This window comes from Malania oleifera, chromosome 8 (genome assembly GCF_029873635.1).
Source record: "Malania oleifera isolate guangnan ecotype guangnan chromosome 8, ASM2987363v1, whole genome shotgun sequence".
In the NCBI taxonomy this organism is placed as follows: Eukaryota; Viridiplantae; Streptophyta; class Magnoliopsida; order Santalales; family Ximeniaceae; genus Malania; species Malania oleifera.
In genome coordinates, this window is record NC_080424.1 from 8,953,901 (window position 1) to 8,979,088 (window position 25,188).

Here is a 25,188-nt window from a genome sequence, read left to right on the forward strand (position 1 = left end):
AGACATATACATGCGAGCAGTAGGGACATGAAAGCACAAGTAGCCATGATGAGAGGAGCTGTAGCCAAGGAATACACAGGGAAGGGATCTAAACTTTATTTTGTGATTGTTATAAGGCCTAACATTAGGCCAGCATTGGCAACCAAATGTTTTTAAAAACATGTAATCAGGGGTGTGAAGAAATAAGGTTTCAAATGGGGATTTTTTATTTAAGGTGGGATTAGGAAGGCGATTAATTAGGAAGACAACAGTAGCAAAAGCATCAAACCAGTAAAAGTAAGGCAAATATGAATGAGCAAGGAGAGCAAGACCTACTTCCACAATGTGTCTATGTTTGCGTTCAATTGAACCATTTTGTGAGTGAGCATGGGGACAAGAAATGCGATGATAAATACCAAAAGAATTTAACACCTTATTAAGAGATTCAGGACGTCGCGACAGTCGAAACCTAATCCAGGCAGGAGAAATGTAATCAAATCGGAGAATGTAATGATTTTACCAGCCATGGCAAGAGAGTTCTGAAGGAGCTTTGTACGACGATAATGTTCAGTAATGGATTCTAATCCCTTCTTAAGAGTAGTGAGCTGAAGTTGAACTTGTATAATACTAGCATTGGATTTCGCAGCAAAAAGGTCTTCAAGAGTTGTCCACACCTCACGAGAAGAAGTGGCTATGAGAACATGAGCAATCAGTGTTTCAGAAATAGAGGAGATCAGAACAATGATGATAGCTTGATCCTTCTGTTGCCAAGCAAGAAGCTCAGGAGATGCTGTGTTGTTTTTGCCGAGCGAGTGAGGAGGAGCAGTGGAGCCATCAATGAAGCCAAATAGGTTTTGGCCTTTGAGATAGGGCATGAGTTGTGCCTTCCACAACAAGTAATTTTCATGATTCAGCTTTACCGTAATCATGTTGATGGGAGAAGGAAGTGAAACAGCAGGAGGTTGCGTATGGGAATAGGATGCAGTAGGGGAGTGAGCCATGCTACAAACGTAGGATTCAAGAAAAGATGGACGTGAGTCCTAAAAAGGCTCTGATATCATGATAGAAAAAGGAAGAGTAGGAGAAATACAGTAAAGTAGATAAATTGAAATATTATTGTATTCCTTTTACATGCATGAACAATCATCGCACATCTGTATATATACAGGGTAGCAAGCCATAAATATTCACTAGAAACAAACTAACATAAGAACATAATAAGGAGAAACAGAAAATATTCTTTTGAAATAGAAAACAATATTCTCAAGCTGGAGATGGTTGGGTATTGCTGATACTTAGCATTCGTATCCATAATAATTTCTCAAACCAGCTTGTTAATATTCAGAACTTAATGCTTAATTTTATCAAAAACTCCCTTAATTAACAAACCACTATAATATTTCATTTTCTTCTCACTACTGTAATAACTTTACCAAGTTCAATTTTAAATTTGCTGTGCTGAGTTCTCTTCCTCATTTTGCATATCTTTTTGCTACTTTTAGATTAGGGTAGAACAAGGTATGATTGCTAGCAACATAATTGACAAGAGGTTGTGTAACGATCTACTATTTAACTGGGGTTTTCTTTTTTATTTTTTTATATTGCAAAATTTATAATGCTATGATACCTACCAGATCAAACCAATCCATCAACTTAAGCAGCAAGAAGGGGAATTCATATAAACACAACCAAAAAAATATACAATACCAGAGTGCTAAAAGGTTCCTCAAAATATACATATAAGACTATTACCCCAAAATACCCTCAACTGGGATAGGGCTATACATAATTACTCTAAAAAATACTCACTCTACTGATAGGGCAGTACTGAAGCCCCTCTATTTGTGAGTCTGATCTGCTCGTCTACCTGGATCACCTGAAAAATGTTAAAGTAATGGGATGAGTCAACGCGCAGTAAGACGAAATATGCTATTGCTAGTGTGTGGCAAATGAGTTATAATACTGAGAAGATTTGTTTCTATATAAACACATATAATTAAATATGAAAATATAGTACAAATAATATAATAATCATCATCCCATGTTGCTTTACATAACTCTATTTTTAGGTTTCTATACATAATACTTCTACTATACATAAGTACGCCCTCTGTTACTGTAAAACTGTATACACATATAATAATTGAAAATTTCCTTAGATGGTTGTATGTCATGATTTAACCCCTCATGACAGGGTTGTGCGGCACAAAGGCGGGGATCTACCCTAGCTGGCCAACCAGCAATAAACCACTATACTCCATCAGTCTGATCAATCCTCCTCAACCCATATCTGATGAGGAGCCTGTCCACTCCTGGGCATTTGATCGACCTACATACCACGTAATATCTGAATAGGTGGTTGCACTCTGTACTAAATATCTGTATATAGCAACGGAACCGTGTTCTGCTGAATCTGATCCATCAAGGTCTGATACTAAATAATACCTTACTATATATAATCTATCTATTTTACCATGATTCTGTAATATCTGTATTAACCATGATGCTGCGATAAACTGTATCTGTATCAATTGTATTTATGAAATAAACTGTAAAACTGTATGTCATGGTACTGAAAACTGTATAATCATGGTATTCTGAAAATACTATAAAACATATTCCCTATCTGTATAATCTGTAAAACATAATCCTGAAAATACTGTAAAACATGTTTCTGTATTATATCCATATTCTCATGCTACACAAAAATTTAACACATTTTAAACGTATTTGATAAACTGTATAAATTCCTATTGTGAAATAATAATCTGATAAAAACATATATTTCATACTGAAATCATACTAGTATTACCTAGCATAGCATATTTCCCTTATCTGATTTCTACTAAAATCTTTCTATTATGAAGGGTCCTACACCCGCAAGGTTCTTTACTCAACACCCTAAAAACCATAAATTCCAAAACAAAACATCATTATTTCTACGTCTATTACATTTCCTACAACTACTACTAAACCAAATTTTGCTTAAAAGGTCTTACCCTAAATTTGTGATGAAATCCAACTTCGTCCCACCGACCATCCGCTCCAGCAGACTTGGAGAGAACTTCCCCAATAGCATCGTGGTGGCCTCATATTGTCGATTCAGGAAACGATGGGGCCGAAATCAAAGAGAGATGGAGGTGGAGCCGTAGGAGAGAGAAAGGGAGTGAATTTCTGTAAATTTTATGTGTAAAAATCAAACTTTCAGCTATTTATAGAGCCAAATTCATCGACGAGACACGTCACCTCTTCGACGAGTCTTGTAAGAAGTTCGTCGACGAACCTGCACCCTCATCGACGAATTTCGGACTTCCAAAAATCCTCTCTTGGTATCTTCTCGTCGACGAGACAAAACTTCATTGATGAGATCCTTAAGAACCCTCGTCGAAGAAACCCCTGTGTTCATCGACGAGGCCTGGAAAATTTCTTGAAATTATCACCTCCAAAATGCAATGTTGTCAACGAATGCTAAGCATTCATCGACGAAGTCGGCTGTGTCCTTCTGTTACTATTTCTATTTTCCTCCCTCTTTATTATTTAAATATCATTATTCTTCAGGTTGTTACATTCTCCCCTCCTTATAAAATTTCATCCTCAAAATTTACTATTCATATAGCTCATTATCCCTTAAAGGCAAAATGATCTACTTATTTTATTACCTGCCCTCACTTATGGCGGAGGAATACCGTGGTTACATGGGTAGTTCTGGGAGATTACAAGTATGCAAGAAAATTCTCCCAAAACCAAAATACTACCTATCCTATACTCTACATTATAATTACATTGTACAAAAAAAAATTATCACTACTTAAATTACACATCACTGCCATTACCCACTAAACAAGTGGGGGTATTTCTGTTTAATCTCGCTTTCAGGCTCCCAAAAAGCTTCTTCTATCGCGTGATTCCTCCACAGAACTTTTACTAGCGATATCTTCTTATTACGTAATTCCTGTTCCTTTCTATCTAAGATCTGTACTAGAGCTTCCTTGTATGCCAAATCACCACTAAGTTCCAATTCCGCATAGCTGATGATATAGGAAGGATCTTGGACGTATTTCCTTAACATAGAAACATGAAACACGTCGTGAATCCCGAATAAAGATGGTGGTAAAGCCAGTCGATAGGCAACTGACTCAATCTTCTCGAGTATCTCAAATGGGCCAATGATCCTAGGGCTCAATTTACCCTTCTTCCCAAACCTCATGATTCCATTCAATGGTGCTTTCAGAAATACATGATCTCCCACTTCAAATTTCAGTTCCCGGCGGCAAGTATCTACGTAGCTTTTCTTCCGACTCTGTGCTGCACTGATTCGATCTCGAATGAGTCGGAGTTTATCGTACGCCTGCTAAACTATCTCTAGCCCCAAAACTCGCCTCTCCCCCAATTCACTCCAGTATAAAGGGGAACGACACTTCCTACCATAAAGTGCCTCATAAGGAGCCATGCCAATGCTAGCCTGGTAGCTTTTATTGTAAGCAAATTCCACCACTGGCATATACAGAGTCCAGCTACCCCCAAAATCCAATACACACACTCGTAACATATCATCAAGTATCTAAATAGTTCTCTCTATCTAACCATCTTTCTGAGGATGGAATGCGGTGTTGAATGCTAGTTGAGTCCCCAATGCCTCTTGAAAACTCCTCCAGAACCGCGATGTAAAACGTGGATCATGGTCATAGACTATAGATACCGGCACTCCATAGGGTCGAACAATCTCCTGTATGTAAATCTCTACTAACTTGTTCATAGGGTAGCTAACCTTAATTGCCAGAAAGTACGCTGTCTTTATCAACCTATCAACAATTACCCAGATGACATTCTGACCATGCAGCGCCGGAGGTAGCCCCGTAACAAAATCCATGGATACGTGGTCCCACTTCAATTCAGGAATGAAATGTGGTTACAACTGTCCTGCTGGCCTCTGGTGCTCAGCCTTAACCTGCTGGCATGTCAAGCACTGTCGTACAAATTCAACTATCTCTCTCTTCATCCCACTCCACTAGAAGTACTCTCGCAGATCCTGATACATTTTAGTGCCACTTGGATGTATGGTGTATAGGGATCTGTGAGCCTCCTCCAATATAGTCCTTCTGATCTCGGTATCTACAGGAATACAGAGTCTAGTACGGAATCACAGGGCTCCATCATCTGATATGTTGAATTCCTCACCTAGACGATCTTGGACCCTAGCCATTACCTCTACTAACTCTACCTTATCACCTGAGCTGCTTTAATCCTCTCGTACAACGTAGGCTGAACTACTAGGCTGACAACAATTGTCTGAGGATTATCTTCTACCAATTCTATACTAAGTCTCTCTAAATCCATTAGAATTGAGTGCTGAATCTCCATGGTTGCTAACACTGAACCCACTGATTTCCTATTCAGAGCATCAGCTACCGCATTTGCTTTCCCCAGGTGGTAACTAATGGTGCAATTGTAATCCTTGATGAGTTCTAACCATCTCGTCTGGCGCATATTCAACTCTTTCTGTGTAAAGATGTACTTTAGGCTCTTGTGATCAGAAAATATTTCATATTTCTCACCATATAAGTAATGTCTCTAGATCTTCAGTGCATGTACAACCGCAGTCAATTCCAGATCATGAGTAGGGTAGTTCTTTTCATATTCTTTCAATTGCTTAGAGGCATACGCCACCACCCCACCATGCTACATCAGTATACACCCAAGTCCTCTCAAAGGCACATCACTGTAAATCACATAACTATCACCTGCTGATGGAATCGTCAGTACTGGTGTAATGACAAGCCTCTGCTTTAATTCCTGGAAACTCTGCTTGCATTCCTCATCGCACACAAATCTAGCATTCTTCTTGGTCAAATGTGTGAGAGGTCCTGACAAAGCCAAAAATTCCTCTACAAATCGTCAGTAATAACTTGTCAATCCCAAGAAACTTCTGACTTCCTGCACGTTCTTCGGCCTAACCCAATTCACTACCACATCAATCTTGCTGGGATCCACTAAAATACCGTCTCTTGAGATCACATGGCCTAAAAATGCAACTTTCTCAAGCCAGAATTCATACTTACTAAACTTGGCATAAAGTTTCTCTTCCCTGAGTGTCTACAAAACCTGCCTCAAATGCACCTTATGATCCTCAAAATTCCTCGAGTACACCAATATATCATCAATAAAAATTACTACAAGCTGATTTAGATATTGGTGAAAAACTCTATTCATTAAATCCATGAATACAGCCGGGGCATTCGTCAGACCAAAAGGCATAACGAGAAATTCATAGTGCCCGTACCTGGTCCTAAAGGCTGTCTTTGCAACGTCTTCTGCCTTTTCTCTCACCTGATGATAACCTGATCTAAGGTCAATCTTGGAATACACTCGTGTACCCTAGAGCTAATCAAACAGATCATCTATATATGAGGTAGAGGATATTTATTTTTAATAGTAACCTTATTGATTTCTCTGTAATCAATACACATCCTCATAGACCCGTCTTTCTTCTTTACAAACAATACTAGAGCTCCCCATGACGATACACTGGGTCGTATAAATCCCTTATTCAGCAAGTCTTGCAACTGATTCTTTAATTCTCCTAATTTAGCTGGAGTCATACGATAGGGAACCTTAGAAATCGGTTCTATCTCTGGAGGCAAATCTATGGGAAAATCCACCTCACGTTTGGGAGGCAACCTTGGTAGCTCCTTTGGAAAAACATCTGAAAATTCTCGTACGACCGGGGTACTATCAAGCTTCGATTTATTCTCTGATGCTTCCTTTACAAAAGCCACAAACCCCTGACTTCCATCCCAGAGTAATCTACTTACCTGTATAGCTGATACTATTTGCAACGGAGCATGTACACGCGAACCAACAAACCTAAATTCTTGCTTACTAGGGGGTCTGAAAACTACTTCTTTTTTATGACAATCAATACTGGCGTGATTAGTTGCCAATCAATCCATACCCAGTATTACATCAAACCCACACATCTCAAACACAACCAGGTCAGCTGGTAGCACTTTGCCCTGAATATCTATAGAATACCCTCTAAGCACCCTCTGACATCTCAACACTGACCCAAATGGTGTAGCTACTAACAGTTCTCTAACTAATAACTGAGTCTCACTTTTATATAATTTAACATACAATGCAGAGACAAAGGAATGAGTAGCACCTGAATCAAATAAAACAATAACGGAATAAGATAAAACAGTAAAAGTACCTATCACCACATCCATAGCAGTCTTAACATCACCCGGCGTCAGAGCGTAAACTCGCGTTGGGGCTACATTCCTCTACTGGCCTCCACGAGAAGCTTGATATCCTCCCCGAGCTGCCTGATGTCCTCCCTGATGGGGCCTGGGAGCTAGAACCTGATCCTGCGGCCCTGGGCACGCACGTGCCATATGGTCAAGTCTCCCACAACGGTAGCATACACTTCTCCCTGCCAGGAACTCCCCTGAATGACGTCTCCCGCACGTCTGACATACCGGGACATTCAGCGCACCCTGATTCCCACGAGGTCCTGTCATCTGCCTCTGATCTCTCTTATCACGACCTCCTCTCCATGGACTCCTACTGGAGCCAGCCTGAAAGCCCTAAGGCGCAGGCCTCTTCCTTTGACTTTAAGCCGCTATACCCCTTTGTAAACCACTCTCAATAATCACAACTCTGTCTACAACCTCCGTAAATGTTTGAGCTCTAAAGCCAATCACCTGCTCAAACAAATTCTACCTTAGTCTCTCCTCAAACTTCCTTACCTTTTTCTCTTCATCAGGTGCCAGATGTGGAGCAAAACACGACAACTTGATAAACCGAGCTGCGTACTGGGATACACTCATCTGCCCCTGTAACAGATGCATAAACTCTGTTGCCTTCGCACTTCGAACGATAGCAAGGAAATACCACTCTAAGAACAGCTCCTTGAATCGATCCCACGTCACTAGTACTGGAACCGGCCTCTACTCCTCTATCAATCGTGCTGATCTCCACCAGTGCTTCGCCTCCCCTGTCAGCTTAAATGCTGCAAATACTACCTTCTGCTCATCCAAACAAGGAAGCACTGCCAACTTCTCTTTGATGTCCTAAAGCCAATTCTCAGCTACAATCGGGTCATCTCCTCCAACAAAGGATGAGGGCTTCATCCTCGTAAACTGCTCGATCGAACAGCCACGCTCCCTAGAGCTCCGAGCCATCTCAGCCATCACCTGTTGAGTGACGCTGCATAGCACAGCATCTGTATCTCCTCCACCAATGCTGGAAGGTCCTGGCCTAGCCTCCCCAACATTCGTGTCACAGCTTCCTGGGTCCATCCTGAAACCAGGAAACACACTTAAGCACCTTATCTCCTACACAGACCAATCCTATACCAATTTCAATTTAACTACCTTCCCTGACCTTAACTCAATATCAAGTTCTGTCACCTAGACACATGACCCGACAATAGTTTACTATGGTTTTCCTAAAATCGTCACCCCAGGAAAAACAAAGAAACCACCACGGTAATCCTGTACCCAGACACAGAACAAACCTCAAATCCTTTTCCTATACTCTAGTATTGCTTCTGCTACACCCTAAAGTCTATATAACCTAGCAACCTTGGCTCTGATACCAAATTTGTAACGACCTACTATTTAATTGGGGTTTTCTTTTTCTTTTTTTTATATTGCAAAATTTATAATGTTCTGATACCTACTAGATCAAACCAATCCATCAACCTAAGTAGCAAGAGGAATTCATATAAACACAACCAAGAAAATATACAATACTGGAGTGCTAAAAGGTTCCTCAAAATATACATATAAGACTGTTACCCTAAAATACCCTCAACTGGGCTAGGGCTATACATAATTACTCTAAAAAATACTCACTCTACTAATTAGGCAGCACTGAAGCCCCTCTATCTGCGAGTCTGATCTGCTCGCCTACCTGGATCACCTGAAAAATGTTAAAGTAATAGGATGAGCCAACGCTCAGGAAGACGAAATGTACTATTGCTAGTGTGTGGCAAATGAGTTACAATATTGAGAAGATCTGTTTCTATATAAACACGTATAATTGAATCTGAAAATATAGTACAAATAATATAATAAACATCATTCCATGTTGCTTAACATAATTGTATTTTTAGGTCTCTATACATAATACTTCTACTATACATAAGTACGCCCTCTGTTACTGTAAAACTGTATACACATATAATAACAAAACTTCCCTGGATGGTTGTATGTCATGATTTAACCCCTTATGACAGAATTGTGCGGCTCGAAGGCGGGGATCTTCCCTGGTTGTCTAACCAGGAATAAACCACTATACTCCATCAGTCTGATCAGTCCTCCTCAACCCATATCTGATGGGGAGCCTATCTGCTCCTGGGCATTTGATTAACTTACATACCACGTATTCTCTGAATAGGTGGTTGCACTCTGTACTAAATATCTGTATATAGCAACGGTACCGTGCTCTGCTGAATCTGATCCATCAAGGTCTGATACTAAATAATACCTTACTATATATAATCTATCTGTGTTACCATGATTTTGTAATATCTGTATTAACCATGACGCTGTGATAAACTATATATGTATCAATTGTATTTATGAAATAAACTGTAAAACTGTATGTCATGGTACTGAAAACTGTATAATCATGGTATTCTGAAAATACTATAAAACATATTCCCTATCTGTATAATCTGTAAAACATAATCCTGAAAATACTGTAAAACATGTTTCTATACTATATCCATATTCTCATGTCACACAGAAATTTAACACATTTTAAACGTATTTGCTGTATAAATTCCTGTTGTGAAATAATAATCTGATAAAAACATATATTTCATACTAAAATCATACTAGTATTACCTATCATAGCATATTTCCCTTACCTGATTTCTATTAAAATCTCTCTACTATGAAGGGTCCTACACCCGCAGGGTTCTCCACTCAACACCCTGAAAATTATAAATTCCAAACAAAATATCATTATATCTATGTCTATTACATTTCCTACAACTGCTACTAAACCAAATTTTGATTAAAAGACCTTACCCTGAATTTGGGATGAAATCCAACTTCGTCCCACCGACGATCCGCTCCAACAGACTTTGAGAGAACTTCCCCAGGAGCGTCGTGGTGGCCTCAGATCGTCAATTTGGCGAACGATGGGGCCAAAATCGAAGAGAGATGGAGGTGGAGTCGTAGGGGAGAGAGAGAAAGAGACGGGGGGAGTGAATTTCTGTAAATTTTCTGCGTAAAAATCCAACTTTCAGCTATTTATAGAGCCAGATTCGTTGGCGAGACACGTCACCTTGTTGACGAGTCCTGTAGAAAGTTCGTCGACGAACCTGCACCCTCGTCGACGAATTTCAGACTTCCAAAAATCCTTTCTCAGTATCTTCTCGTCGACGAACCTGCACCCTCGTCGACGAATTTCAGACTTCCAAAAATCCTTTCTCAGTATCTTCTCGTCGACGAGATCGAACTTCGTCGACGAGATCTTGAAGAACCTTCGTCGACGAAACCCCAGTGTTCATCGACGAGGCCTAGGAAATTTCTTGGAACTATCACCTCCAAAATGCTGCGTTCATCGACGAAGTTGGCTGCCTCCTTCTGTTACTGTTTCCATTTTCCTCCCTCTTTATTATTTAAATATCATTATTCTTAGGGTCGTTATAGGTTAATTCTTACATTTGGGGTTTACAAATAGATCCAAGTTCCAACTTGGTTGAGAAGATTTATTTGATCAATGAGTCTTTACATTCAGAGAGATATATATAAGAGACATAACATAATACAATCTCTTTTGTTTCACTGGTCCTCTTGGAATTTTGTTAAGAACCTTGGAATCAAATTTCCTGCAAAATTCCTTCACATCTTGGTTCCCCCTTCTAGCTAGATAGTCTACCTCCTTCTCATACCGCTCATATAGAACTGGTAGAGTTTCCATGCATAGAAAGCCTTGCATCCATTGAGCAAATTGACCCTTTAGGCTCAAAATTAAAAGAAAACCCAAAACCTAGATAAAGAATGAATGTGCAAGACCTTACCTATGTATAAAAAATTCAAGGAGCTGACATAAGTTCTAATGGTTGACAAAATCCACAAGAAAGCAATTGTCTATGGAAAAAAAAAAAGGTCAGTCAAGATCGTCGGAGGAAAGTAAAGAGCCTACTTATTGGAGAAAATTTTTGGATATAAAATTTAATCAAGAAAGAGAGGGATATGTGTATTCTTTACATAAAAATGAGTGATTTGAGACAATATTTCATGTTGGTCCAAATAACATAGGCTTACATTGTAGAGTCTCATTGGGTATAGCACCCAGTGAGGCCCATTGACATAGGCTCACATTGTAGGGCCTCATTGGGCACAACACCGGTGAGACCCTATCATGTGAGCCTGCGATGCTGTTATCAAGTATAAAATGCTCTTCAGTTAACAAGCAATATTTTGGTATATAAGTTTTTTTTTTTTTTTTTTTTCAAAGAAGGGCGGCACCTCCATATATTTATTAATAAATCCTTACTTTTGGCAGAGGAATACCATGGTTATAAGACAATCAAACGGAGAAACAAAAGACAAAACTTTAAAGGTCTCCCAAAAAAAAAACAACACCGACATCTAGCCAAAACAGGATTACAAGATCAAACAAAACAAAACAAAACAAAGACCTACAAATTAAATCTCATGCGACCAAACAAACAAAAGATAAACAACATAAAACATAAACCAAAACCAACAGGAAATCAGCTAAACATATCTCATATAAGTTGTACCCATCTTCTCCAGTTTATATAACTCATTGATAACTCTAGGGAGTTGACTACTATTTATAAACAAATTATTCCTCCCCATAGCACTTGATGAGCCAAGGCATCTGCGACTTTGTTCCCTTCTCTATACCAATGTTTTATCGAAAAGTCTACTCCCTCCAATAAACCAATCAGCTGCTCCCAAAAATCCCACAAATACCACAAGGAGCACCTACTGGATCTTATCCAATTTACAACAATATTCAAATCACATTCAATATCAATACTGGTATGGCCCAAATGTTTTCAAATCTTTATTCCCTCCAACACAACTCTCAATTCAGCTTCATTATTTGAACAAGAACAAAAATATTTTGAAAAACCAAAAACAAAAGAACCTGTATGGTCTCTAAGGATGCCACCACCACCCGCCAGCCCTGGGTTCCCCAAGCTGCTCCCGTCCAAATTTAGTTTCAACCTCCCTTGCCCCGGTTTTAGTCATTTCACACATTGCATTGTTTTAATTCTTTTTTCACAATTTGCACTTCCAGATTCTGTAATATCCGAAAATCAGCATCCTTTAACTGAGTCATTCCTGTCATGTTCCTGCTCAAAACTCCCACCCAATACTTAATGGACAGTCATACATCTGTACTACTCTCCAATTTCCCCTCCATTCTAGCTGCACATCTTCTTCTCCACAGCCTCCAAACAACTAAAAAAGGAATCAAATCAATCAAAGATCCCAATTGAGAAAATTTGGAAGCCCTGTTAAACCACATTTGGACTATTTCTTTCTAATTTTGTTGTCTAAGGAAAGGAACACCTACCTCCACCGAAACCTTCCTCCAAACCTCAGTAGTAAGGTCTTCCTTATTTAACACATGCTCCATATCTTCTGGCTGCCTCATCTCACAACAATTACATGCCGAAGCAAGCAAAAACCCCACCCTTCTCACCTTTTCATCAATACTTAAGCACTCAAAAGCGGCCTTCCATATGCAGATAGCAATTTTCTTCGGTAACCATTTATTCCAAACCCACTTTACCCAATCAAACTTTGGAGTTCTAATTCTGATAACATCTCATGTGAACTTTGTATTAAAGCAACCATCCTTTTTCGGGAGCCATAGCAGAATGTCCGAAGAGTTTCTAAGATTTCCCACATTTTCCATCACTTCTTCCGCTTTATTATACCCCAGAATCCTCTACAAATTTTCCACATCCCACGCATTATTGATAACCAAATCTTTTAATTTGATATGTGAATGTGCACCATCTGGACACTCTGCAAACAAAGGTCCCAAATCTAGAAACTTATCATACCATAATTTTACATCTCCTTCTCTAACCTTCCATTTAGATTTACTTAACAATTCAGGCATACCCTGCAGAACTTTCCTCCAAAAGGAAGAATCTGATCCATGAGGCCTGCAGAGAGCAATATGTCCTCCTTCCACATATTTAGTTTTAAAAAATCTAGCCCATAAAGAATTTTGAGTTAATAAATGTCAATCAAACTTCATGAACAAAGATCGTTGCACTTCTGAAATGTCTCTTACTCCTATGCCCCCCTCTTCTACAGGAACACACAATTTCTTCCAAGTCCTCAATTTCATTTTTTTCTTTTCCATCCTTAAAACCCCAGAAAAAAGAAGTAAACATACCTTGTATCTTTTTTATCACCAGTTTCGGGACATTTAGAACAGCTAATAGATGCAATGACATACTCAAAAGCACATGCCTCAACAAAACTAGACGACCTCCTTAAGACAACAGTCTACTTTTCCAGCCCTCAACTCTCTTAGTTATTTTTTGAATTAAAGGGTCAAAATGACAGTCCTTCAATTTACCATCCACTATCGGCACACCCAAATACGTAAAAGGAAATTTACCTTCACTATAACCAGTATCTTGAAGAATTTTTCCTTTCCTCTGAACACCCAACTTCTTTAAGAAAAAAATAATTGATTTATCTTTATTCACCCTTTTGTCAATCTAGTTTTCATACTCCTTAATCACCTCCATTATCTATCTAACAGATTTTTTTCCAGCATTAGAAAATATAACAACATCATTCATGTACATTAAATGTGATATAATAGGTGCACCACACGGATGTGCAAACGGTAAAATCCGCTTCTCAGACATATTTTTTTGAATTAATTTAGAAAGAACTTCTTCCATGATGATGAAAATATACGGCGACAATGGATTCCCTTGCCTCAAACCCCTTTTTAACTTGAAAAAACCTCTATAAGTGACATGCATCGTGATAGAAAATCATGGGCTAAAAATATAATTATGAATCAACTTACAAAACCAATTTGGAAAATCAAGAGCATGGAAAATTTGGTATACTACCTGCCGCTCCACTCGATCATACGCTTTGCTCATATCAAGCTTTAGCATTATATTACCTCCTCTCACCCACTTATGTAATAATTTTGTCATCTCTTAAACAAGCGTTATATTTTCAAAAATACTCCTCTCTTTCACAAAAGCACCTTGTTCTAAAGATATTAAATCACCCATCACCAATGAAAGCTTACCAACAAGGATTTTGGAGAAAATTTTATAGATTACGTTACAAAGGCTTATCGGCCAAAATTTCTCAAAAGACTAAGGATCCTTTACTTTAGGAATAAGCACTATGTAAAAGGAACAAAAAAATTGAGGCAACATATCACCTCTGAAGAATACTCTTACCGCATCCATTACATCATTTTTAATAATCTTCCAACAGGTAATATAGAAATAAGACCCAAACCCATCCAATCCCGGGCTACTATTCACAAAAATAGAAGAAATAGCTTCATAAACCTCACCTCAGTCGTTTCTTCCCTCAACCAACCTATAGACTCCTCAGAAACTACTGAATGAATAATATCATCCAAATTTGACCTTTGCACTGAACTATTTTGACTCAAGAATTGCTCAAAATAATTCACAGCCTCATCATGAACCATCTGCATATTTTCCAACACCGAACCATCAGGAAGCACCATTGAATTTACACAAGAGTTACGCCTTTTTTGCGTAATCATAGCATGAAAAAACTTTGAATTCTAATCACCATCACTCAACTATTTCATCTTTACTTGCTATGCTAACCTAGCCTCTTCCCTTCTATACCATACTTCCAACTCAGCCTTAGAAACAAGGAACTCTTCTTCAACTGATTTCGAGTACTCTGTCTATAGTAAATTCTCATATTTTTCCACCCTTTCCTCGAACTCTTGAATAAAACCATCAACACGACCAAAAGTCTGTTTATTCCACACCCTAAGTCTTTATTTTAGCCTTTTCAATTTACCCTCCAATTTACACAATCCTAAATCTGCCACAATGTTTTCTCTCCAAGATGATTCAACCATCTCCAAAAAATCCCCATGTGACGTCTACATGCTCTGAAACCTAAAAGGCACTGGCCTATACCTCTCCATACTCGCACACAACTGTAAAATGATAGGACAATGATCTGAAGTATTTCCTTTTAACAAAGAAGTCTTAGCTTCACCATATTTTATAGAGAAAACATTATTAATCAGCACCCTATCCAGTTTCACCCAACTTCTTATCAAACCTTGTTGGCCGTTACACCATGAAAATTGACTTCCTTCGAATTAAGGGTCCAATAATCCACATCTATTAATACAACCATTGAATTCAGTCATAGACGAACCCAAAAGAGGTCTACCTCCTACCCTTTCCTCTTCTGACCGAATTACATTATAATCCCCTATAACAACCCAAGCCACATCAAAACTCAACAACCCCTGAAGTTGTTCCCATAAATTTTTTCTCTTAATATGATAACATTTAGCATATATAAAAGTAAGAAGCAAAGAGCCTCTGTCCTCTATTAATAAAACTGTCACACATTGATTTGAGGCACCCACCCAATCCACTCGGACATCATCTTTCCAAAACAGCCAAATCTTCCCACCTTCCTCTACATTAGAACAAAAGTTAGTAAATTACAAATACACCGCCCACATTCTTATCTTTTCTATATCTTGAAAAGGTTCCAAAACTACCAAAATCGAAACTTTCTGATCTTTCAAAATTTGTTTCAATCTTCTCTTTGACGTGTCGAACCCTCTTATATTCCAAAACATAATTTTATCCATCATAAGTTCAACTTTCGAGGCACTGCGTTAGCCCTCTTAGACTTTCTCACTTGACAATCATCTTTATTTCTTCCTTCTGACTCACCCATTATCGCATTACCTGGATCAGAGTGATATTCTTCTGGAGTATCAATGCAAACCTCCATATCTCCCTCAAACAACACATCATAATTATCCCTACACACGACACCCTTCACATTCCCCTCTCTCTCATCCACCTCCTCCACCAAAATCACCTCCCCACCCTTGTCCTTTTCAACTTTTCCCCTCCCCCCTTCATACACAACTCCGATTTCCTGGGCAGACCTAGAACAACCTCCAATTTCTACCTGCACCCCTACCACCCCTAACTTCTGGTCTTGACAACGATCGGCTTTCTCTCCACTATTTTTCTCTACCAAATTAACTTCATCCACTTTTTGAGAGCCCACATTATTAACCTCATTCACAATTTCTTTATTTTTCTCAATCCCATTCGACGGACCACTCACGTATCCATCATTCTTCTCCTCCACCCTTTGATCCTGAATCTTCAAAACAGGACCTTTCTCTTCAACTATCATATTCTCTTTTCTACCCACTTCTTTCCAAACCATCTCATCTCCCTCCTTCCTTATACCTACCTTCCTTTTATCCTTAAGCTTAACTCCAAATCGGCATACTACTTCAGTGTGACCTTGCCTACAACATTTATTACAATAGAAACCCCTCTTCTCATATATTACCCTTTGCCAATTCTACTTTTGTCCTACCACCAACGGAAAACCCTCAACAAGATCCTTCTGCAAGTCCACTTCAACACATAATCTCGCACCACTGACTTGTGTTCAATATAATGTGGCATTATTCGTCCCCAGGAATCTACCAAATCTAGTGGCCAAACTTTACAAACAGTCCATTCTATATAAATGTAAAGGCAGACCTAGTAGGAAAATCCACTGAGGTGTGATCGATGGCTCCTTGTTTACATCAAAATCCATGGACCAGTTAAAAAGCTGAAATTGGCACCCTGCCACCCATCTTCCTTCTCGTGCCCATGCATGAATGTAATCCTTTTCATTTACCAAATGCAACAGAACATGATAGTTGTCCATAAAACTTATCACTGGGACTTCAGAGAGACCCCAAAATTGGACAATATGCCTCCGAAGGACATCAATAGACGGCATTATAGAAAGAAATTTAAGCACCAATGCAAACTCTAGATCCTCAGCAGCCTTTTCCATCTCCACATCTGAGAAAACAAAACCTAATTCCCCATTAATTAGTTCCGGTTTCCTCAACGGGATTTTGAATTTTGAAGATGGAATTTGCCTCTTCAAAGCTTCCGCAAACGATTTTCCCCCAGCGAAACTTTCCCCCTTTTCGACCTTATTATCGCTCGAACCACTCCCCGCAACCCATAAACTAGCGTCAACACCTCCCCTCAACCCTCCGGTAACAGCTACCGTAGACGGCACGGTTATGTCTATCAGCTACCTTTTTCCATATTGAACACTAAAAACCATAACAAAATAAAATAAAAAATAAAAAATAATCAATAAAAACCAAACCTGCGGTAGATCTATGTCTTCCGTCATCGTATGTCGCCGACGCAGGTTTGCCGTCACCACTTCGTCGTTGTCTCTGTCAGATTCTCGCTGTCCAACTCGCTGCCAACTCTGGAGACGAAGCTGCTGCTGCTCTCCAACGAGTACCGCTTCCATTACAACCTGTGACGGAGATAGCGACACAAAGAACGAGTTCTTCGAAGCGGCGTAGATGACGGCGCTAGCGAAGACCTCCTCTTTTCCCTTGGAACTGCACGAGAGTCAGTCCCAACTCCACCCCTGGCCGCCAACAACCGACGGTGACTCCCCATGCCTTTAGGGGCGACAGAACAGCCTCGCCGAAGTCAGAGCTCCAACGCTGTCGTCGTCGTCTCTCGTCGCGATGGCGACATGAGTTTTACAGAAAACCTCTCGGGAAGAGTCTGAGAAACCCCCAAACGCCGTCTGGGTGAGCGTGGAAAGAAACCAGAGAATGAGATCCAAAAACGCCGTCAAGGGCGACGAAACAGCAGAACGCCGTCGTCACGGAACTACGCCAACTCCGTCGTCGTCCTCCCTCGCAACGGCCGTCTGGGGTGAGCGTGCAAAGAAGCCGGAGAAGGGACCCAAAACGCCGTCAGGAGCGGAACAGCAAGGCTCTCCCAATGTCGTCATCAACTCCGTCGTCATCTTCCCTCGCGACGAGCCATGCTATGCATCACGGGCCCATAATAACATAGGCTTACATTGTAGAGTCTCATTGGGTATTGCACTCAGTGAGGCCCATTGACATAGGCTCACATTGTAGGGCCTCATTGGGCACAACACTGGTGAGACCCTATCATGTGAGCCCGCGACGCTGTTATCAAGTATAAAATGTTCTTCAGTTAACAAGCAATATTTTGGTATATGGGTTATATATATGCACCTCACCAATGAATGAGTTATGCTCCATTGTACCAGGCAAAAATGGCAAGCATGGTGAAGATGAGGGAGTGACAGAGCAGGGTCACGAAATTGTACTCCACAACTTCAAAGAGAAACCATAAAGCTGTAACCCCAGTTAGAATTGCAGCACAAACGCTTATCCTTCCATAGTATTATGTTTGTAGCTGCATGCACAATATCAATGCAAAGATCAGTTGATTTTAGACTTTTGATTTTAGACTTTTGATTTTTCATAGATAGCATTTGGTGTATAGAGAAAATAACTATGAAAATATATTTTCTTTCATTTGCACACGTGTGAAGAAAAAAAATATTAATTTTTATACATAATTAATCTTAATTTTTTTTACAAATTTTTATTCACGCTAAAATGGATTTATATTCGTAATTGAATTTGATACAGATAAAAAAATAAATGCGATAAGAAACAAAATTTATTTTTATTAAATTTTCTAAACAAAATATCTTCGATCCAAACAAAAGAAGTAAGGAACTACAAAGAGAATCACCTTTTCCTCCACCAACACCAAGCATCAAATGCAAAGGCCTTTGATGACCGAACAATTTTACGTGAGATGTAGTTGGGCGACCTGAGGAATCCATCCCGAATGGTACATTATGTTCAAAATTAGTGTAGTGTGCAACCTTCTTCATTGATAATTTTTATATATAGAGAGGGAGAGAGAGAGAGAGAGAGAGAGAGAGAGGAAGGGTTCAATTGTAAGCTGGGTAGCCAAGAAATTTAATATTTATTTAAGATAAATAAAGTTCAATTTTCAATTCCAAATTTTATTCAAGTATCAATTTGTCCGCTTCGAACAAGGTCCAGAACCAAACTACTTGAACCAAGAGGGGGTGGTTCGGTCAGCTTTTTCGGTCCAAACCGAAATTTGCACACCCCTACATTTAACATCGATGTAAGTCATTTTTTCCCCCTCAAAATCACCCAATATTCATGAATTTGACTGATGGGCTAGTAAAATGTTACATGGTTAAGAAGCATAGCCTCAAATTTTTTTTTTTCTTTGGATCACAATCCTACCTCATTGAATCAGTGGAGGGAAAACAAACCAAAAAGCAGCAGAAATCGCCAAAACAAAAACAAAAGGTGAGGCAGGGGCGTGGAGGGGGGCAAAACAGGATACTATTACGTATTTCATTTTCCAACATACATAGAAATAGAACACAAGAAAATAACAATTAACCTATGTATCATAACCAAGTACATGTAAATATATATATATATATATATATATATATATATATATATATATATATATATATATATATATATAAGCAAGCACAACAAGTAGAAATCACCAAAACTGTAGCTCCTAGAAACCCAATGAACGATCAATTAGAGCTTCCCAAATTCACCAGCAAGCTGCTGCTGCTGCGCCGCCATCCCAATGCCTTCACTCCGGTGCTTCTCCCAGCCACCAGTATCAGCCTTGGAGTGTGCCCAGAAATAGAAGATGGAACTAATCATCAACAACATAACCAGGGCTGCACCCGCCGCGAATACACCTTTTCGGAGCGTTGCGCATGACAAATCATCTGCGTTGAAGATTCCCCTGTACTTGGTGTGGTATGCATTCCTGGCTGACCCTGCCAGAAGGCATGCCTCTGCTCCCAGGAAGCTAACCCTGTTTTTTTGTTCAGTTTGATCAGCCAAGAAGTGAAAAAATAAGTCAGCAATAGTAGCATGGGCTACTTTTGAGTTCATGAAATTGTCTAGCTGCAATTGGATGACACTGTAGGATACTAGCTTTATTTGGACAAATTATAAAGGGAGCAGACCTTCCATGTAGCCATTCACCTGGTGCCTGGGAACCAGCTGTGCCAAGGCGGGTCTCACTCTTTTGATGAACTTAATTTATAAAAAAGTCATGAATAAATTACAAGGTTAGCCCATGAATTTTCACCCAATTGCACAAAGTCCCAGATTTTTAAGGTAATTGCAATAATATATTAAAAAAATTATTATTATAATAAGCATTCTTCGTCCAATTGCAAGTGCGATTATTAATGATTATATGCCAATATTGCACTTTCCCATTTGTTGAATAAAAAACAGTTATCACTAATTAAAAAAAAAAAACTACAAAACGCAAAATATAGACATGATGCTAAAAAAAAATATTATAGTACCATCTAATTACTGTTATTGTAAAATAGAATTGCATTTTTTTATTTTTTTTTGGATTTTAAAAAATATGAAAGGGCATCACAGAATCACCAACCAGGGCATGTTTAATTCTGGAAAACAATTTTCATTTTCAGTTTCTCCAAATATTAAAAAAATGCTACATTATTTTCCAATTTTCCAACATTTTTATAAGCAGTGTGGAAAATAATAAAAAGATGTCTCCAATTTTTCTATGCAAATGTTCAAAATTTTGAATATAATGTCATTTCTATAATTTTTCTGGAAAAATGGAAAAGGAAAATTGTTTTTCACAACTACATACCCTAAGTTCCTATAATTTTCACAATTATGATTTGCCAAAACTTTAGAGTTATAAAGAAACTATTTAAAGCTATTTTTCACCACAGAATTTGTGGTTTTGGAATAAATTATGATGTCATTCAAATGGATCTCATACTCAACTACAGAACCATAATTGTGTTCTCTAACACCCAGCACCAGCTATATGTATTTTCATGTTATGCCATTGATTAAAAAGATAAACTGGCCCTAAGCTTAAATCCCAAACCAAAACCCCATTTCCTGAGCACAAAGATGACTTCATGTAAAATCCCCCATTTCAGAAGTGCAAGGTTATAATAACAAGGGCGTTACTAATTTAACCCAAAAAATAAAATTGCATTTAAGAGTATGAAATTCAAGGCTTGGACTTGAAGTTGTGGTGAATTTGAACAAAATGTAATACAAAATTATAATGAACTTTGTTGAAACCCACAAAATGCAAATCTAAACATTCAATTTTGTGCTCCCAAACATGGTGTAAGAACATTACCAAAGACAAAGAAGCAAACAGGCACCAAAGTGGTCTAAACCATAAGAATAGTTTTCCAAACAAATGCTTCTTATTTAATTTTGCATAGTTGAGTCATGAGAAGAAGAAGAATGGAACAGGGGCGAGGGTGGGCTAAAATGCAGGAAATCAATTATAAAATAACAATAATTAAAGCTCAATCAGTAAAGAAAGCATAAAATTTCAAAATCATAATAAAGTAGTTTATCCAAAATTCCAAGTAATTTTTACAATAAAATCCCCTTATGCAGAAGTGCTACTAACTACTAACACTAAATTTGGTTCAAAAATGAAGTTGAGGTAGGAATGGAATGGAGAAAGGAATGGAATCAATATGGGAATGGAATTATGCATTTGGATACACATGACATGCCAATGTGTAGGGGCAAAAACAAGCTCATTCAAGAAATACCCCTAAACCAAGCCCCATATTTTCATATTTCCAAAAAAAAAAAATTAAATACAATTTAATTTTATAAATTAGATTACCAAGTAATAATGAATTAAAAAAAATAGATTATCAACTATAATGTAACAAAAAACTTACAACAAAAAAATAATTAAAAAAAAAAAAAGAGTTTCGTCAGTATGCCCCATCAACAGCAAGGGTGTTGGGGCACCCATCAGCTTGCTAACACCCATGGCAAACCAAAACTAGATGACCTTCGATCTTAGAGAGAGAGTTCAATTTTTTATAGATTTGAAAAAGAAAGAAAAATTCCTAATCAACATGGGCACCAATAACCATGGGTTCACTGATGCCCAGGGCCATAAGCCAATAAATCATATACTATCTCCAGAGAGAGAGAGAGAGAGAGAGAGAGAGAGAGAGAGAGAGAGAGAGGATTTGATTAATAACCATTGAGCTCCCTTGGTTGAACAAGCAATCCAAAATTCAATTAATTCGAACATTTCAAATGATCTTTCAAATTGTTCAATACTCTCTAGTTTACAGCTGCTTCTCTATTGTACTAGTCATTGCTTAATTGAATTTGATTCGTTAATGGGCTCATGATACAGTTTTGCACCTAACACCCATGTCTGCTAAAAGAAGTAAGGTGCACCGCCTAGAAAGAAGCAGGGGAAATGAATTGGGTTAAAAGGAAAATTTAGAATAATACAAGATAATGGGAGTCCATCTACAGAAACCAAATCATGGGATGGGAGTTGGAACAATTTTTATTCTATTTTGGCACTATTACCGTAAACCAAATTCTATAGAAGTTTGTCCATAAGACCTATTCAAATAGAACAAAAGATTTCTAAACATGAACAAAGATGGAGCACAATAAAACAATCCCAACCGTTTGATCAAACTAAGATGATGCAGACCATCATGCATAGTAATTTTTTAGGATAAAGAAAGCAATAATAAAATTGAATGGGCACATTAAATGTACACAAGGAATTCTGAAGTGAAAATTGATCATTGGACATTAGTTAGACACTTGGTATGAACATTTACTTGGTGCAGAATCTTGACATCTAATGAATTGTGATCTCTCTTCAAATCTGAATGTTGACATGAAACACATATTTAAAATAGTTCAAGTATCATCTTAGTTGTATCAATTGCTTATATAAAGATGCTCTACTTTTATTTTCTTTTTTTCTAAAGAATGCCTATAAAGCAATAATTACATATACAAATTCATGGCAGTATGAGGAAATACTAGACAGCTAAAATAACACATAAACACATAAAACCAACCCATAATGAACTCATAAATACAAATACCTCTTTTTTGGTACCTACTTTTTAACATATTAAAATATCACTAGAAAACAATAAAAATTAGTAAATCATAAAAATAAAAAGTAATTAATTATAAAAAAAGAAATAAAACTAAAACATATTAGAGCCAAGCATCTAAATATTATTTGACTATACAGAAGGAAGATGAAAGGGGGTTAGTCTAGTTGAATCAGTAATACGAACCGACGCCCTGCTAATCATCAAGATCCTGCGTTTAATACCCAAGGAGTAGGTACTGTAACCGAATCGGTTCCATAAGAGGTTCAGGAATCACTAAAACATTTAAACTAAAAAAGAAAAGAGGGAGATTACAGTCTAGGTCAGATAGGAAAAGAGAAATTTACCAGGAAAAGATGAAGAAGAAGATAGCCCAAGTGGTGGCGCTCCCACCTGTAAGACCTCTGCCGAAACAGAGACATCTGGTCACGCTATTAACTGCCGTCTGGCTAAGCAGCAGGAGCCCGAACGCCGCCAGTCCGTACACCGTCGACGAGTCCGTATCGTACACGCAGTACGTCCTCTCGTCGTATTCATCCGACTGCACCTTCGCCTGCACACACAGCCACCGACTGAGTACTACTACACCGTCCCCTTTCAAGATCCCTACAAAAATTTTCGCGCGCGCGTGTGAGAGAGAGAGAGAGAGAGTTACCGTGCTTCGACGACGCTCAGCACCGACGGCGAGGACGAAGGCGATGAGGTGCAGAGAGATGAGTATGGCCAGAATGGGAACAGAGACCGCCATTATCCCTGCACTCTCTCTCTCTCTCTCTCTCTCTCTGTCTTCAGCTCCACTCCTCCCAAGCTCCAGAACTCCTTTTTGGGTAAAGTGGGTTTTTCCGTTGTTTTCTTTTCGCCTATTTTCGTCGCTCCTTTTGATGCCTCAGCCCATTTTAATTACGGGTTTGTAGTTATAAATTTCGAATTTAAACACATGCAAATTATAACACGTATAATATAAAAATGGCGGGAGTGCTGTGGGACCCAGCATACTGACTCGGTTTGACAACTGCGGCTTATATTTTGCAAGTGAGTGGGTCCCGGTTCCTCAGTGGGGCACCGCTTTCCGTAGCACCGTTTGGATGTGCTGATTTCAGGAGATTTTATTTTTATTTTTATTTTTATTTTTATCTTATGTCTTTTTTCTTCTTTCACGATGGCAAATTACAGAATTAGACACGCTCTGTCCCTTCCCTTCCCTCAAATATAAAAACACAAAAAGACAAATTTTAAAAACAAAGCTCTTTTTTTAAAGCTGTCCTTTTTTATCTTTCGACCTTTTTTCATTTTTATTTTCATTGAGGTATATAAAATTTTTAAAACTTCAATCGACCTTATTATCTTTTTTGTGTCAAATGTTAGAGAAGTTATTGTCTTTTATTAAATATTAAATATACATTTAAAATAAATTAATTAATGATATTTAGAAGAATATGTAAGATACAAAAAATTATTAGGAAAATTGGATCTATGGCGTCATTCGTGGACGAGCCCCATAAAATCTAATTTTTTTATATTTATTATTTTAAAAAATTTAGTTGTTATTTTTTTCTTTAATCTAGTGCATATCTTTCTTAGTATTTTATTAGGTTAGTTCATGAATAGCATGGTCACCCCAACCTACTTAATAATTTCTCATAAGACACGCACTTATTTGTAAAGAAATCATGTGTCTTATTTGTTATTTAAGAACTAATAAATATGCCACGTATATCACACATGATCAATTACATATAATAATTTTATGTAAAATATTTTTGTAATTCTTAATACATAAAATATATTTTTAAAACAAAAATAATATTATATTGTCCATGTTGATTATATAAATGTTAAAATATGGATCTATTAAGGTTGTGTTTGGAGCATAAATTGAAATATTAGATTTGAATTGTATAGATTGAATAAAATTATAGTTTTGTATTTTATCTTATTAAAATCTAATTTCATTGTCTAAATTTCAAATTCTCAACAGTAAGGTTTCCAATGTTGGATAACTTAAAATTCATATTTAAGTTTATATAAATTTGAATAAAATATAATTTTTTTTCTATCATTCTTCCTGAAATCTCTTCTATTGTAAGTTTAAAATTTTAAAAAA

General features: G+C 38.0%; 1 protein-coding gene across 1 annotated transcript; it reads right to left on the reverse strand.

The window, feature by feature from the left end:
- Positions 1 to 19,459: 19,459 nt before the first annotated feature.
- Positions 19,460 to 24,009, reverse strand: LOC131162515 (uncharacterized). Its single transcript, XM_058119099.1, has 3 exons — positions 23,740 to 24,009; positions 23,432 to 23,637; positions 19,460 to 19,978 (listed from the first exon to the last, which is right to left on the reverse strand). Exons 1-3 carry the CDS (start codon positions 23,830 to 23,832, stop codon positions 19,690 to 19,692), a joined length of 588 nt encoding a protein of 195 aa, XP_057975082.1. The 5' UTR covers positions 23,833 to 24,009; the 3' UTR covers positions 19,460 to 19,689.
- Positions 24,010 to 25,188: the final 1,179 nt, after the last annotated feature.